We start from the raw sequence: 15,681 nt of genomic DNA on the forward strand, positions 1-15,681 counted from the left end.
AGGTAACTCCTTCTCTAGCTTGAGAAAGTCCGTCACCCCGACGCTAGGTATCACCTACTAGCCTCTATTGTCCACTAAATCTCGGATCGTGGGGCTTTAACTTGGTTAACTGAGCAGTTACTCGTCCAATTAATTAACTATGTCCAGGTTCGCACAACACATTTGGCTAAAATACCTCGGCTAATTTATGGCTCTTCTGTTTCGTTGTTTTGGGCGTTTGCTACAACGAAGTGGAGCGTCCCTGTTGGAATGGCTCCTTTCTCTCCCATCCGCGGAATCCATGGGGCTGCTGACTCCTCTCATACCCAGACCTCTCCCGGTTTTCCTACCTAGCACAAAAATATTGGCCTCGGAATGTATGGCCCTCCTTTCTCTCCCAGATCGCTTTTTCTACATTTTAATAGCCCCCACCCTTTCCTTTCCTCCTCTACAGTTATCCACGTCTTCCCTTGTCTCCCAGATTAAAAATATACAGCTAACCGGGTTAAAATCCAAGTAAAAGTTTAAGATAGCAACCTGTCCTGTAACCGGAGCAATAATAGTTCATATGTTACATCAGTGTTTCTCAACCTTGACCACTTGAAGATTTCCCGAATGCGAATGCTGGCTGGGGAATTCTGGGAGTTGAAGTCCAGACATCTTCAAGTAGCCAAGGTTGAGAAACACTGCGTTACATTCTACCAGCCATCACACACCAAAATCTTTCGAGCACAGCTCCATTTCAAGAGGGACAGCTCACTCGTGGCTGCCGTGGCACAAAGTGCTCTATTAATCATGGTTAACAAACTTCAGTGGTGGTGTTTAGTACTGTACTGTTTTCATTTAGCCTGCTCTTATATCTGAGCCCAGTACAAGATCTATGTTGCCTCACACAACCGCCCTGCGAGGTAGACAGCTCAGAAAATGTGACTGGTCCAAAATCAGCTAGGGGGCTTCCATGGCTGAGTTCTCCCCAGTCACAATCTAATATCTTCTACCAGTAATAATACTTGTTTTAACTCGGTTTCCTCAATCTGCTAAGCCACGATAAACAACATGGTAATTTGTTTTCCAAACATTTAATCGTTGGGTTTTAGTTTAGCCAATCCGGTTTGTAAACCACGGCTTAGTGAACCCAGCCACCAAGTACGGCAGGACACTTGAGAGATGGCCTTACACATGAAGAACAGGCGATCCGGATTGAAATTTCTACAGAATTTTCTGCACTGTGTTTCAAAATAAAAATTGGCTTTTCCGTGGCATCCAAAATTTAGCTGCCTGGAAGTTTATTCCTTCCTGGCCTTGGTCAGACTTTATAGCAGACACTTAAGATGCAGGGCCTCTTTCCTAATAAATCCATGCTAAATGACACTGACTTTTCCCTGTTTTAAGGTTTGATCTTGCTGAGTGTCTGTCTGTCTGTCTGTTTGTCTCTCTCTCTCTCTCAAAAAAAAGATGGTTTCGTTGACTATTTTCTGTATCGCTGCCGGGTTGAGATGCAATATGGCGCGGCTGCGCAGCCCTCTCTTCACCCCCCCCGCCCCCTCCCGGTCTGGTGATGTTTGCGATTCGGGCTTCCTTGACATTTCTGAAGTAATTTAGTTAAGGGGAAATGAGTTGTTCCCAGTAGAGAGAGCAAACGAATGGAGGGGAGTAGCCAGCGTGATAAACGGCGCTTTCATTTGGAGATCTCCAGAGCTCGTTTAAGGCTCATTTTCTGTATTAGCCCCCTTTGAGCTATTAAGGCACCAGGCGGCGAGCGTGGCTCCTCGGCTCGGGGCGGCCCCGCCAGGAAAGCCCCCGCAGAGCATCTGAGCTGATCCCTGGCCACCGGACTGGAGGAGAAGAGCGAACGGCTCTGTCTTGGGGGAGGAAAACACCCACCCTTCTCTTAATCTAAAGTGGCGAAGGGGGGTTAATACGATTTGGAGGGGGCTGGTCAATGAGCAATCAATAAAGTAATAATGAGAGGGACGCGCTACATTAGCAGGCTAGAAATCCAACGAGACATTAAAGAATCATTCGGAACTCTCGCTACCGTATTAAGGCGAGCGGCTCGGCGAGGGGCTAACGGCTGTCCCCAGAAAGAGAGGCACCCAAACTCCTAAGCCAAAGCTGACCGCGACGGGGCGGCGGAGCGGGAGGTTCTAGGGCGGTTTCCCCCTGCCGGAAGATGGAAGGGAGCGGGGGTATTTCCTTTGGGTGTAATAGTTTATGCAAATCCCGTCTTGGTGGCCTGTACAAAAAAAGAAAAAAAAGAAATCATAGCTGCTGGTTTAGATATTGTGTGAACTCAGACAACCTTGCTTTAGTCGGTAAGCTAAGAAAGCCCTGGCTCGGTGCGATGCCAGACCCCGATCGCAGATATTTTAATTTGCATGACTATCTCGCCGAGAGAGAAAAAGGGGTATTAGTTGCTTCATCCATTCAGAGGGGGGGGGGGGGAAGAGACTCCTGCCAGCCTTTACCTGACTTGGCTTCACATAGTTTCCAATGGAGCTTACTTCTGAGTAAGCATGTTTTCCAGCCCTGCACCCTCACGAGTCGTTAATAAGTAACTAATCCCCTTAAACTAATTGTGTGTGTTTAAGGAAGAACTAATCTGAGTTAAGCGGCAGAATTGGTTCTCCACTCAAGCTTTTTTTTTCTTGCAATTATCTCTGCCAGGTCATGTGCTGCTTCTATCCTGGGATAATTTATCCACCCCCTCCCCCTTCCCCAGCTCAGCTTCTACATTGATTACATGGAACTGTAGATCGGGATCCCACTTCACGGAATGGAGTAGATGAGGCAGCCCTTCCAGTCTTGGATTGGGGCGAGATACCTAGGCTGCAACCCCATACTTAACAAGGTGCAATATGATTTGGAGAGATCCGCTTTGGTGATGCCCCTTACCCGGTCTGTGGGCGAGGAAGGGGTCTCTGCTTCAAGAATGGAGGGTGACCCTGAATATTTGCCCCGAACCAGATGGGTTCCTTTGGACAGTGACGGTAGTGCCATATCGCCCTTACTCTCGTAAGCAATAACAATAGGCTGGACGGTTTGATCATTCTGGATGCGGCAAGGGTGCAATTATTCCCGGCTAAGTGGAGTTATCGCTGGAACTGGCTTTAGGGGGAAATAATATTATGCGGATGACTGACAGGGGGGGGCAGAGAAGCTTTAAAAGAATTCCAGCTACTCATCCCGAGGCCGCGGGCAAATCAACACGCCTGGGGAATCTGAGTGTCTTAAGAGGATATGGGGTGGGGTGGGAAGGCTTGCCATTCTTCACTCCCCCCGGGGTTTTAAAGAAAGCTCCTGAAACTAGTGTTCGAATACGGGACGGTGATGACCTCGGCACAAGTGGATGAGAAGCATAATGCTAGGATGGCATTAACAGCCCGAGGACGTAATTGCCCTCTGCTGCCAATACGAAGGTTGGCACCTTCCGGTTCAATAAGAAATTGTTAATTCTAGACTCTAGAGCTACATTATCTGTTAAAATCTGAATGATCGCTAGTGGGCAGCCTAGAGTTCGCGTTTTCTTTTCACGTTAGAGTTCCGGTATTCTGTAGCCTGGATATAATCGCCTTAGTAACCATCGTGTTCGGAACCGTTTAAACCTAAAGCTGTTGAGACGGAAGTTTAGTTAAATCTGCCTTTTTTGTACTACAGGTGACTCTGGAAACTCGAGCATTTTATCTTCCATCCACTCCATGTGAAAAGGAGCAGACACACTGAGATACTTATGTCCTCAAAAAAAAATAAGTTGCAGTCTAATTCCTTTAATGGGATTTATTCTGAAAGGAGCTGATATAGGATTGCAGCTGTGGTTTTTCACCCACATTCCAGGTCGTGTATCCATATATGATTTAGGATCGCCCATCCAGCATTCGGTAATTCCCCTTGGTTTGGTTGCTTGGTGAAAGTGGCTGAGCTGAGTTTCTTCCAGCTAGTCAGAAGTATCAAGGGATGGGCAAAGAAGGCTTTTTGTGACCAAGGACGTAACTCGAGTAAATATGGAGTTTGCAAGCCCGAGACATCAAGCTAAACCATGCACATTTCTGCCTGTTACTTCCCTACCTCTTCCACCAGGTTTATTAACCAAATCGAATTCTTTATAATCTAGAATTATAGATAAAACTTAGATGCTATTTGCAGTGTTTGTGGCTGGAGGAGAGGGTGAGAGGAAGAAGCTTTTAAAAATGGTAGTGGAGATGTGCTGAGAACTTAGAGCATCTTCTACACTTCCCCAAATTGTCTGTGTGCTGAGAGGACTAGATCATGTCAAAGACAGCTGAGGGATGGGGGGTAGTTGCCTAATCAAATATCCGAAATTTGGTTCTTTTAATCTTTTCATTTTTCTTTTAGCACTTTTAAACTTTTTATTATATAGTAACCCGACCAAAGTCGCTGTCTTTGTGAGGTGGGTGGCACAGAAATTTAATAAATAAATGGGAGGGAATTAAATTAACGGAGCCTTAATCTTGCCTACCTACGAGTGAGATTAGACGGTTTCATATGAGGGAGGGGTGCTGCTTCAACGAGTGTTTCAAAATATATTTCCTTGAGAGGGGAAAAAATAAGGAATCTACATGTCCCAGAGCCAGCCCTATAAAGACAATCTGTCAGAATGCCATTCTTGCGGAGGGGGGGAACCCGTATAGGAAACTATTTCTCTATTGCAGACGTGAAGGTATTTACTTGGGTAGATTAAACGTTTAATGTACGAGTCAAAGAGCAAGCCAACGCCCCTCCCTCACCCAAACCCCTCCCCTCGCGATTCGCGGAGCCAGAGACACACAGCGATCCTCTGAGGCGCAACTGCTTCCTGGATTTCTGCTCTGCCATTGGGGAAGCCCCACCAAGAGAGCTTCGTTTTTTGCCTTTTCGCCGCCGCCCTCCAACCTAGCTGTAATATATAAGCGGGAAATGGTAAACATGTCATGGAGCCAAAAGTGTCACGCTGGGTTGCTTCATGCTCCATTTCCTCGCTGTATCCTGCTGCTGTCGTTGTAAAGCCAGCTTCGCTCGACGACCAGCTCCCGTTGTCGGAAACAGCATTCTTCGTAATTACTAACAAACCAAGCGGCGACTGTGGTTAACTTTGCTTTCTCACTTTTATGGAGAAGCTCAAGAGAAATGGACGGGGGGGGGGGGCAAGGCGGCGGAACAAGAACGGGGACGGTCCCTAACGGACGAAGAAATTCAGAGTAGCCATCCTCTTCACAAATGTGCCATTTAAAAGGGGGAACGGAGAGGAGAAGAAGCAAAGCAAGCATTTCCAAAGTGAACGAAAGTTTGAATCTTGGCATGAGAGCGGAGGCGGTGAGGATTGATGCGCAGTACAAATGAAGTTATGGGATCGACCCGCCCTTCCCTCCAGCGTGAATTATTTGCAGTGTTGACGGGAGGGAGGGAGAGCTGCGGTTGCATCCCGCACAAAGGCCCAATTATCGGGTGTAAATATTTGTAACGATTTCTTCCACGCATAAAAGCGTTGCGGAACAAGCCTAACCTTGAGTTTATTCCGGGATTAGTGGGGCTACAAGTCATAGGCTTTGTCTAAAGGACGGACTTATGGACGTGCAGCTAGGGGAACATCAATGCCTTGCAAAATGAGCCGAGATCAGTCTAGATTGTGGATGTGGCTGGTATTTTTGAATGTGACCGGTACACGAGGGGTTTTGAGATTCCTGGCAATCATCACACCACACATTCATTGGGGAGAGAAGGGATGATCTACTTTTTTGTCTGCTGTGCCTTTTCAAGGGTTGTTGGAGAAAGCATTCTGAAATTCTGCAGTTTTGAAGCTGAACACTTCTGAATGCTGTTGCTTTTTTGGTATAATGCAAAGAACAAATCTTAATAAACCATATTTCTTTGAGTGGGATTTTAATCTCTTGTGTATATGGGTGCATTTGTGTGACCTTACAATTTTAGGACAGGAGCTTACCCTACTTAGCCTCTGAAACAATTGTCATTATTTCCCATGTTCTGGGGCGTAATTCTCGAATTTTAAATTGGGTCTGTCTGGAATATTTACTGCATATTGAAATAAGTAACAAAATAAATGTCCCTTGATCTTAAAAAAAATGGCAAGAGACACATGTAAATTAAAATGAAGCATCAATTACCAAATGAACCTTTTTTAATAGCTTTATTCTATTATACACACACCCTTGCTCTGATGTGTATACCTAATGCATGTATCTTGAGTAACTGAAATCACCAATATTGCATTACCTCTGGCAACAGCTTTAATATTAAAATAATTACACAGATCTATAGAATTTGATCCCCCCCTTGTTTCTTCCATGGGAAACTTGCATTTTCCCTTTTTCTTTTAAGAAGCGTTAAGTAATGCACAAAAGATGGAATACAGATTAGAGCTTGTATCCCTGGTGCTATGAAGTAGCAGTAGATATGAGGCAGAGACTTAGAGGAACTCTTGGTATATTTGCACAAGTTATCAAGCTGTTTACAAAAGAACTGACGGTTTTTGGGTTTTCCTTTCTCCCAAGGTGCATAAAGCAGGAAGCAGGCAAACACAATCTCATCTGTCTCTATGGAAACTATTCAATAAAGATATATATTTGACAAAAATTAAATGCAGCCTGTAAATATTCAAAACCAATAAGCGGTGTCTGCAGTACTGAATTTTCCCTTGTCCTGTCAACCCAAAGCCATTAACTGGTTTGGATCATATCCTCTGATTCAGATAACTCCTGATTCAGTCAGTAGACTGGTTTGGGAGTCAGGGGTGGGACTAAGGACACCTATCCTATCTTACACTAACCACATTTTAAAAATGCGAACCAGTTATTTGCTTTAAAAGAACTTGGAACTCCAACATCTAGAGCTCACACCAGATTTGTTAGAGTATCATATACTGTAACTCCCAAAATTTCATGATTATTTGAGATCAGAGGCAGAGCACCACATTGGAGAAGACTGATGTAAAAACAAATAGAAGTTAACTTTTTTGTTTGCTGCCCTACCAATAAGAGGCATCTGCTGGAAACATTTGTCTGGGGGAAAGAAAACATGGACTGATAGCTGTTAGTCTTGCTATATTTTAATTTTGGCCTGTAGCTTAAGCAGGATGGGATGTAGGTCTTATTGATTTAATAAGACTGATTCCCTTTACATGGCTGCAGATAAGCTTGTGCTTATTTGATAGGAAGACCCACATAGCACAATTATGAGTCAGTCTGGGCAGAATCAGGCTGCAGGAGTGTATTTTGTTGTAATAGCAATTCTATAGTAGAAGTGTTAGTAGCTAAGACTTTATCCGGATCCCCTTGTAAATCTTGTTGAAGGCAATGAGGTTCTTTCATTAGAAATAGGCAGCCCCTTTGAGCTGGCCTCCTCTCCCACAATTGCAGCTGCCAAGGGCAATTAGCAAATCCAGAAGGAACAGTTTCATAATGATTTCAATGATCAATGCCTATTATGATTTCATAATGATTTCAGTGCCTATTTTAACAATGATTAAATAATCTTGCGATGGGGAAATCCTTTGCTATAAAGCTCACCTAGCTAGTATGGAGAATGAAGGTAAAGATGGCCTCAGACTGAACTCAGTGTCAGCTACCTACATAGATACAACTATGTCGGTTTTCTTCACATCAATACAGAAGTAGTTTGCCATTTAGTTGTTCAGATATTTTTTTTTATATAGAAAAAATGTTCCATCTAGTCTGCTAGTGTTCTGAATATTTAATCAAATATGACCTTTCACAGTTTCCAAGAACTTTGGCCAGGACTGCCACAATTCAGAATACATTGACTAGGGATTAAAACCACAGCAAAAGCCATATTTCAACAACCACTTTGACAGGTCAGGCACAGGCTACCAATCGTGCTGTTCAGAAAGGATATTACTAGTTCCATAATGTTCAGGTAGTCAATTTAAGATGTGAAAGAAGCTAATTTCTGCCAAGTGCATGTTGCCATTTCTGCCATCCTAAGTACATTATAAGTTTTCAACTGCCTCTTCCAAAAAAGTTTCATAAAACTACAGTTTTTATTATTTTTTTAAAAAAACTCCAAAGACTCATGGAAGACTGCTATACCTATTACTATGACCTGTTAATTAACCATTGAATCTCCCTGGTCCGATCTTGGTTCCTATCCCTCTTTCTGTAACAAACGGCAATTACTTCTGTTCTTGATATGCGGGAACCATTTTACGCATTGTATTCCAACTATATGTAGCAACCTGTTGCCTAATTCCAGAAATATTTTTAGCCATTGCTTGGCTCCATCAGGATGCAGCTAGGCACAATATCAGAATTGGAGTCATTGGTCACTCATTGCCACTATCACCTTTGCTTTCCAACATTAGTTGAAGACCGTGCTTTCATGCTATGGATTGTACCTTCAGTGATCCTTCTTCTTCCTGTCTTGCTTCTCCTTCCTTACCAAGGAGTTATCTGGCAGTTGGGCTATTTCTGAACATAGGTTTAGTGCTGCACCCGTGTCCTGAAATAGCCTGACTGGCAGGTAACAGATGCAAAGAAAGGACTGGACTTAGCAGGGGCATTGAGGAAGCTCCTATTCATTTCACACTTCTTTCTATTCCCATTACCCTGGTCTATTGAAGAATATGGTATTGAGGATGGTGGATAAAAATAGTCCAGTTGACAGGAGCAGAGAGTGGAGGAGAGATTGCAAGAAGCATTTTGAGAGCTCCCTTGTCCTTCATCCCATGACTCCCTCTGCCATATGTTAGTGAAACTGGACAAAGCTTACCTGTCTAGATATTGATGCCTTTTCCTAGAACTTGATTTGAAAGTGAATGCTTGGTGGAGATCAGAGAGGTTGGCCTCGAAACAGTTTAGGATGGAGAATGAATTTGCTGAAGTTTCAAAGTTTCACCCTAGAAGACTCAAAGTTCATCTACTTAAGTATGAGATCACAATCAACAGCAATGAGAAAACCAACATCAGAAACAATTTTCTTTGAAGAAGGCCCATTTGGTCATTTGCTTACACTGAACTCAGATTTAGGACATTTCTTTCAGAGCTGGGATTTCTGCAATTGGCACAGGGTATATTGAGGGCTTCTGTCATGGTAATTACATAGAATTTGTATAAAACAATAGAAAGTTTATTTAGTGCTTAGAGGTCCTAGTACTGCTATTCCACACTACTTGCACCTGATAATGTTTAAATTACTTTGTCTTCTGGCATGAATACCCAGGAGGTGATGATTCTTGTATGCAGATATTTGACTACTTATCTTACAGTACTTTCATTATTTCGTTTATTAAACACATTCTTAAGAGTCAATAGTCCCAATTAAATAAGTCTTTGTTCTGTATAGATTGGGACTCTACCAAAGATACACAAATATACCAAGAACTGAATACTTTGTTATCAATGACTGGCAGAAAAAGAAATAAGGAGAGTGGAGATATTCAGGGAGCCTTTACATAAATTAAAGTGATTTGTTGGTTGATTGGCATACTTGCTGTTAAACTATACATACACCTCCCAAATATGATAGGGTTTTTAAATATTCAATTGCAAATAAAATTCACGTCAGAAACAAATTGCTTATATTTGTTTTTGGTGGGTTCTTTTTTGAAGGGGAAGGAGAGGGCCACATACAGCTTTATATCTAAATCATCTTTGAAGAAATACGTTTGTTTCAATGTAATTGTCTTAGCATCCATTGTTCCTGCAAGAAACATGTTGACAAAACAAGAGGATCTTAAGGAGTATGAACAGTATATTTTACAATTTCACATATGCCACAAACAGTTTTTATTCATTTTGTATAATTAAATTTATTCTCTTTCTTCTCCTTCCCAGTTAAATAGATACATAAAAAAGTATGTTTTCAAAGGAGAAATATTGGCTTTTTTGGTTTGTTAAATAAAAAAATACATTTTAAGGCATATTAAGTCAGTATGCAACGAAAAATGATCTAGCTGGGTCATTCTCTTTCTCAAATTTAAATTACAAGCTCTTTGGGTTATTTTTCCTGTTAGTGGAATAATAAACAGCTTACAACAAAATGTGTTTTTTTTTCAGTGCACATTAACCTTTACAGCCAATATCATCAGCAGAGATCCCTATTTAGACAGGATTGTAATAATAATAATAATAATAATAATAATAATAATAATAATAATAATAATAATGATGATGGGTGGGGCCTGACTAGTAACCAATGCCAAATCCGGCGAAACAACTGGCTGCTGTGATACAATTGTATAATAATAATAATAATAATAATAATAATAATAATAATAATAATCGTGCAGACTGATTATAAATTGCGGCACAATTCAATAGCACAAATGATCCATTGGAATTTGTGCAAAAATTATAATATTAAAACAGCAACAAACTAGTGGGAACATCAGCCTGAAAAAGTCACCGAAAATCAGATGGTCAAGATCTTGTGGGATTTCCGTATACAAACGGACAAAATACTGGCGCATAATACACCAGACATCACACTGGTTGAGAAAAATAAGGTCACAATCATAGACATCGCAATACCAGGTGATAGCAGGGTCGCCGAGAAGGAACATGAAAAAATCGCAAAATACCAGGACTTAAAAATCGAAATTAAACGACTATGGCACAAACCAGCAGTGGTAATTCCAGTGGTAATTGGCACACTGGGTGCTATTCCAAAAGCACTGGAATTACATTTAAAACAGTTAAAAATTGACAAAATCACCATCAGTCAAATGATGGTCGCACTGCTTGGATCTGCACGCATATTACGAAAATACGTTATGACGTCCTAGCCCCTGGGTGGGGCCCGACTAGTAACCAATGCCAAATCCGGCGAAACAACTGGCCGCTGTGATACAATTGTATAATAATAATAATAATATTTCGCACCCTTACTTTTCTCTGGTAGCTCAAGGCACAATAAGTTTTCCCCTAATTTTTTTTCCTACAAAAACAATCTCTTCCGAGGAGGGCTGATTTGAAAAAGAATAAAGTTGCCCAGGATGCATTGTGGTTATTTGTGAACTTAAAATGGCTCTCCTGGTCTAAGAGCAACACTTCAGCTACTATACTGTACCGATTACAGCTTTTGAGTTTAATACTTAGTATCATATATTTTTTTTCTTTTTTGCATTTGTTCTGAACATTATAGTCTAAAGCAAAATACAGGTATCCCCTCAACTTATGACCATTCATTTAATGACTGCTGGAAATTACAATGGAGTTGGAAAATGGTCCTTGCACTTAACAGTCTCTCAGTATCCCTGCAGTCATATGATCAAAATTTGAGTCATCATGTATTTATCAGGGTTGTAGCGGTCCTGTGACATGATTGCTATTTCCAACCTTCACAGGAGACTTCCGAAAAGCAAAGTCAATGGGAGAAGTTGAATTTGCTAAATGACCATGATATACTTAACCTCTGCAGCAAAAAGGTTGTAAAATTGGACATGACTCACTTAATGTCTGCATTGTTTAGTGACAGAAGTTGCACTCCAAACTGTGTTTCTAAGTTGAGGGCTATTTGTCGTGAAATAGATGTTTATGGTTTTTCTATTTATTACTTGTAATGTTGTGAAAACATTACCAGATGCAATATAAATAGGTACATGCCTGATAAATATATATATTCAAATGTCTGATTAAAAATACAATATAATCAAGGTTAGTTCTAGCACAGAAAAACTAGCAATTATGTTATAAGTTGAAAGATGGGGTTTCCTCAGCATTTGCTGAGGAAAGTATCGATCAATTTGGCCTACAGTATTAATCATGATGCTGAAAAAGTGCAAACACTTTTAAAACAGAATCACCTTTTCTCTGCCATATTCTAATATATGGAATATATTCTAATATGACTAATAAAAGGGCCACAGTATACATTACTTTCACTGTTAAGCTAAAAAGATTGCTATAAGAAAAACATGTAAGAGGTTAGAATCCACTAAGATATACAACATAGCATATATTTTTAATGTTATGGTATGTAACTTAGTCTGTGGGGCATGGGCCTGTATGTGCACATCTGCTAATTTCAAACATGCAAGCATGGAATTCAAAATGCAAAAATAAATATCTAAATCTGGGGCCCATCATCGCTGTGATTTCCCCTATTTCTCCATGATAAAATCATAAGTTTTCTTTTTTTTTCTTATCAAGTGCTACTGAATTAATTTTATCAGACCAGATGAGAAACATAACCAGATAAGCTAATTCTCCTTTACATTAACGGTATCTTGTAAGTCTGAAGTAAAATCCCCCCCATCACTTTATAGCCTGATAATTTAGGGATGCCCCCCCCCCCTTGAGAGCTTGCTCTGCCCGCTATGCATGCTATCTTCTCTCTTATTTGACTATTCCCTAGACAGTATCTCTTTATTGGTCTCCCAAGATCATTTCCACATACTATTACATTAGTAGAACATGATCACATCTACTTTACCTATATACTGTTCTTCCTGAGTAAGGTAAAGTCTTCAATAAGAGTAAGTGCTTTGGTCCCTCATACCTAAAGAGAAAATTACTTTTCCAAATGTATGTTTTCTGAGGTTATTTAGTCTGCTGGGAGAATTAAAAAGCTGAATCAGCATTTTAGTCTTTTTTTATTACAGGTAGTCCTTGACTTATGACCACTTGCTTAACAACTGTTTAAAATTATGAAATCACTGAAAAAATGACTTAGAACCAGTCCTTGCACTTACAATCATTACACTATCTCCATTGTAAAATTCTGGCCTTTGGCATTTATTTACAATGATTGCAGCCTTTTGGGGTCACTTGAATGCCATTTGTCACCTTGCCAGGGTAGCTTCCAACAAGCAAAATTAACAGGGGAAGCTGGATTAAAATGAATTTGTCTGAGTGATTTGCTTAATGACTACAGCAAAAAGGTCGCAAAATAAGGTGTGATTTGCTTAGTAACGGTGATCATAAGTCAAGAACTACCTGTATACTTTAAACACATAAGGAAAATGCTTACACTCACTAATCATTTGACTTCTCATGATGATTTTGTTCTACTATTCTAAACCAGCAATTGCTTTTTAATGTATTTCTATTTGTAACTATTTCTTTAAATAATGTAATGAATGTATTTTGATGTTGTATGATACCTGAAGATGTTTTCATGAGAGGCAACATATAAATAAATGAAACATGAAATGAATAACAGCCACTTCTCTAAAAATAGTTTGAAATCCCTTTTATTAACCAGTAGGAAACTCTTCAGGGTGAATGCAATTATGAGCTTTGTGGGCTGTCTTGACAAGCTGATCTTGCCCCATACTGCTTTCCTCTCTTCCTAGTTCCAGTTCCTCCAAAATCTGTTACTTCTCTGATGATGAACAAAGATGGCTTCCTTGGTGGTGTGTCTGTAAACACAGGTGAAGTGTTTTGTTCGGTCCCTGGGAGGCTCTCCTTGCTCAGTTCAACGTCCAAGTACAAAGTCACTGTTGGAGAAGTTCAACGGCGCCTTTCACCTCCTGAGTGCTTAAACGCTTCCCTCCTTGGCGGTGTCCTTAGAAGGTAAGTCATGAGGCAGGCCAATCTGTACTTTCTGATGGGATTAAAACTGCATTAAGATTACTACAAGTAGCCGTTGAGGTTTAAGAGTGAATGCATATGAGATATACATAACAGTCTGGAGGTCATTGCCACTAGCACCCAATATATTAGGCCAATCATGTTACATGGTTCATTAATTCTGCAAGACTGGCCACTTTCTTTAAATAATCTGGTTATTTCTGTATGTTAGAGTTCAGATCAATATCCTGGAGTTTATCTTTTAAAGTATCTTGCAGCTTCAAGAGTATTCCCACTTGGAGCTGCCTAGATATTAAGCAGATATAGGTAACAAATGGCAAAAAAGCTCTTTCATGAATGCCCTATCTTTACTGCTCACCCAGGGTAGCTGAGTTGTGAATGGAGTCTCTTAGGTCAACTGTATGTATATCTGTCTTAGATGGAGGTGGATGTGCTTCATTACATTCTTCCTCACTTTAGGGCTGTTTCTGTTTGCATTTCTGAATATTGTTATAAGATATGCGGCAAATTGTCTGAAAATTTTAACTGAATGTCACAATTGAATCAGTTTTAAATAATTAATCGTTATGAATTTCATAATTTATCATTTAGTTTGGAATATTGCATTAGTGGAGAATGAAGGAGCAGATGAGGTTTCAAATGCATGAAATGTCTTAAGCAATCGTTTAGAATTCTGTTCCTCTTCGCAGTATAAATTTCTAATATTTATTTCTTTTACATAATTATTATAATAATTTATGAATATGATTGGAAACTATGAAGAAGGAATAAGTTCCTGATTAGAGCCGAGGTGGCGCAGTGGTTAGGGTGCAGTACTGCAGGCCACTTCAGCTGACTGTTATCTGCAGTTCAGGGGTTCAAATCTCACCGGTTCAAGGTTGACTCAGCCTTCCATCCTTCCGAGGTGGGTGAAATGAGGACCAAGACTGTGGGGGGCGATATGCTGACTCTGTAAACCGCTTAGAGAGGGCTGAAAGCCCTATGAAGCGGTATATAAGTCTAACTGCTATTGCTATTGCTATTATTTTAGCACTCCCTTAGTTTTAATGATAGCATTATTGGCAAAATGTTATTATTGGGACTTATAGAATGCAAGTCTTTCATGAAAAGCCCTTGAGTAAACATAGACACAGTATTTGTCTTAAACATCAAAAAGAATGGATAAAATAGGGATGAACAGTTCCACAATGGAAAAGAGTAAACAATGAGTTAGGACTAGTACTTCCCAGTTAGTTTAAAAATAACTTATAGATATGTGACCAAACCAGAAGACCCAAAACTGATGAAGGTATTAAAACAAAAAGGGATTAATAAAAACTCTGAATGGATATTTTTAAACTGGAAAAATGACTATAAAATGTTATTCATTTGTAAGTAATGGTATAGTGATGCACATGAGAGAGAGGAAAATTATTTTTGTATAGAAAATCAGAATAAGAATACTGTCCTGTTTCTGTGGTGAACCATTTAAAGAAAATATCAATTTAATGTGAAAAGGCTGAATAGGCATTCATTGGGAAGGATTCTGAAAATAAAATGTCCAATATCAGTTCACTGACAATCTTTAATACAATTATATTTGGAAAACTGCATAGTTCTTATCATTCAGTTTCACAAAACAATATTATAATGTTGGAGAAAATATTGGAAAAAGAGAACCAGAATAAGTGAAGGATCTAATAGCGTTATTGTGAAATATCAACTTAGGTAAAAAAAAAAGAGTAAAGCAGATATAACAGAAATATAAAATTACACATGATAGGAAAGAAATTGATAGAGAGGAATTCTTTTATCTTTCTCAGAATGCCAGAACTTGGAATCATCAATATAGTGGAATGATAGAATATGCAGCAGAAATAAAATGGATTTGCTTTTCACAATGCCTACCGTAGCTGAAGTATGGAATTATCTATCATAGGATTATTAGCACGGGTGGCTTGAAAAGATTAGAAAAATATTTATTTCTTAAATTTTTATCCTGGAAATTTTATTCTTTATTAAACAAGCATATATTGCTGCAAAACCAAACACAGGTGACTCCAGTTGGCTTGGAATATTTAATTTTTTTTACAAACATCCATCATATAACAAAACTTCTAAAAACAACAAACATCTACCTTATCTCCCCTGGCAGCAATAATATAATTAGATTAGCCAGAGACATTTCCTTCAGATAGTATACACAACTCTCTTTCCTCTA

At 39.8% G+C, this 15,681-nt stretch overlaps 1 protein-coding gene across 5 annotated transcripts in view; it reads left to right on the top strand.

The window, feature by feature from the left end:
* TFAP2B (transcription factor AP-2 beta) overlaps positions 1–15,681 on the top strand; it is a 52,637-nt gene that overhangs the window by 14,792 nt on the left and 22,164 nt on the right. For 3 of the 5 annotated variants that reach the window (XM_032214201.1, XM_032214202.1, XM_032214204.1), the window contains one exon: positions 13,244–13,463. In XM_032214201.1, coding sequence (XP_032070092.1) covers positions 13,244–13,463 — 220 coding nt within the window. Of the gene's footprint in view, positions 1–5,236; positions 5,261–13,243; positions 13,464–15,681 lie in introns of all 5 variants that reach the window. The other 2 variants (XM_032214200.1, XM_032214203.1) reach the window with 1 other exon arrangement.

Source organism: Thamnophis elegans, chromosome 3 (assembly GCF_009769535.1).
Source record: "Thamnophis elegans isolate rThaEle1 chromosome 3, rThaEle1.pri, whole genome shotgun sequence".
NCBI classification, from domain to species: Eukaryota; Metazoa; Chordata; class Lepidosauria; order Squamata; family Colubridae; genus Thamnophis; species Thamnophis elegans.